Consider the following 1,870-nt stretch of genomic DNA (forward strand, 5'->3'; position numbering starts at 1 on the left):
GCTCCTGGGGGGCTGCTGATGCCACTGGTGTCAGGGGCCAGCGTACCACATCCCACCGCACCGGCTGCCCCTTGCCCTGTGGGGCAGCGGTGGGGGCCAAGGTCAGACACACTCTCTCCCCACAGGCCTGCCACCAGCCATGTCCCGCTCGGGGCAGCTCTGATGCTTCTTTTCCCACCCCCAGATCCAGAACCCCTCCTGGATCGGCAACAATGGCGCCGCCTCCCCCGTGCCCGCCTGCGTCGTCCCCTGCGAGACCGTGCCCTCCTGCATGTCTCCCCATGCTCATCCTCATGCAGCCAGCGGCGTCTCCGAGTTCCTCGGCGTCTCCGGCCCTGGCAGCCACGTGGGACAGACTCACATGGGTGGGCTCTTTGGTACGGCCGGGATGAGCCCCAGCCTCAACGGCTACGAGCTGAACAGCGAGCCGGACCGCAAGACCTCCAGCATCGCTGCCCTGAGGATGAAAGCGAAGGAGCACAGTGCCGCTATCTCCTGGGCGACATGACAGGGCTGCAGCCCAGCGCCCGCGAGACACGGAGAGAGCACATGGGGACAGCCGAATAAATCCATCCTCTTGGACTCCAGACAGCAGTTGCCTCCTCGGGGATCTGAATGCAGCACTTTTAGCTACCCTAGGTATATACAGTACATATGTTAATGTAAGTGGAGTGTTTCCAGCATGAACGCAGCAGCTCCCAGCTTCCTGGGATCAGACGGGGAGAGGGAGGCTGTGGAGCAGCACCTCTTCCAGTGAGACCTGGGTTGGGATGCATCCCCTCTCACTGCCACCTCCCCAATAACCTGGGCATTTTTTCTCCCTGCTCCTTTTTCTGACACCAGATCTGCCTTTCCAAAGAGCAAGAGCCCACTGGCATTTCAGCAGCTTCCCCCATCCCATCACCCCCCCATACACACACACACAAAAACACACACACGCACACACAAAAATTCCCCTCCTAATTTGTCGACAGTGTTGCTCAGATCTGTTTTGCCCTGGGCAGGGGACTGTATGGGGACACTGGCACCAGCAAAGAGACACCTCTCGGGCTGCTCTCACCTCTTAGCAAGAGCCACAACTTCCCACAGCTGAATGGGAAACAGGGCTGGGAAGATACCTGAGGATAGAAAAAAGGCAACATTACCCCATCTCCTTCTACCCTGCTTCCTCTCCACCCTGCAGTCTGAGGTGAAGCACAGAGCCATGAAGCACAGGCCTGTGAAGGGGATGCCTCTCTTCCCAACACGGCACAGTGCCACTACGCTGGGAGTCTTTGCCAGCTCTCTGGTCACTTGGCTGGAGGTGCGCCCCAGCAGGCAGCTGGCTGCCCCATGGGAGCGCCTGGAGTTTGCTTTGCCATGGTCACGGGCAATGTTGAGGCTCATGTGCATAGTGGGGCAGCAACATGTTTCCTCTGGCTTTCACTGGGTCAGGAATCACTATCCTCAGTTCAGAGACAGCAGCTATGGGAGGGGAGTAGAGTTGCTGTGTAAATCCACAGGTCTCCAAAAGGACTGCTCTGAGAAACACCTCAAGTGCTAGCACACAGCCACGGTTGCGACTTCCTCATACACCTTGTCCTGGGGTCAGATACGTGCAATGACAGCCCCTCCTTGACCAGGACCTCTGTGGGCATCTCCGCATGGGGGACGGTGCAGGCAGCAGGCTGGGAAGGGGAGCCGAGGCTGGATGGAAGTGATGCTGTCTCACCTCCAGCCACCTCAGATCCTCTTCACCTTGCAGAGGAAGGAGGAGACACCAGAACTTGCCTGGTTTGTCTGAACCAATACGCGTCCTCTGGTTTTCCCTCCCGCCACTCTTAACCTGCACAGTGCTGTTAAATAAGATCTCCTTCACAAAGGCTGAATC

The 1,870-nt window shown here is 58.2% G+C and overlaps 1 protein-coding gene across 1 annotated transcript in view; it reads left to right on the forward strand.

The window, feature by feature from the left end:
• LOC104627208 (homeobox protein aristaless-like 4) overlaps positions 1–508 on the forward strand; it is a gene marked incomplete at its 5' end in the record, with an annotated part of 2,859 nt that extends 2,351 nt beyond the window's left edge. Inside the window, one exon of the mRNA XM_010295337.1 lies at positions 185–508. Within this exon, the coding sequence (XP_010293639.1) occupies positions 185–508 (324 nt within the window). The remainder of the gene's footprint in view (positions 1–184) is intronic.
• Between the last annotated feature and the right edge of the window lie 1,362 nt (positions 509–1,870).

This window comes from Phaethon lepturus, unplaced genomic scaffold, assembly GCF_000687285.1.
Source record: "Phaethon lepturus isolate BGI_N335 unplaced genomic scaffold, ASM68728v1 scaffold26599, whole genome shotgun sequence".
Lineage (NCBI taxonomy): Eukaryota > Metazoa > Chordata > Aves > Phaethontiformes > Phaethontidae > Phaethon > Phaethon lepturus.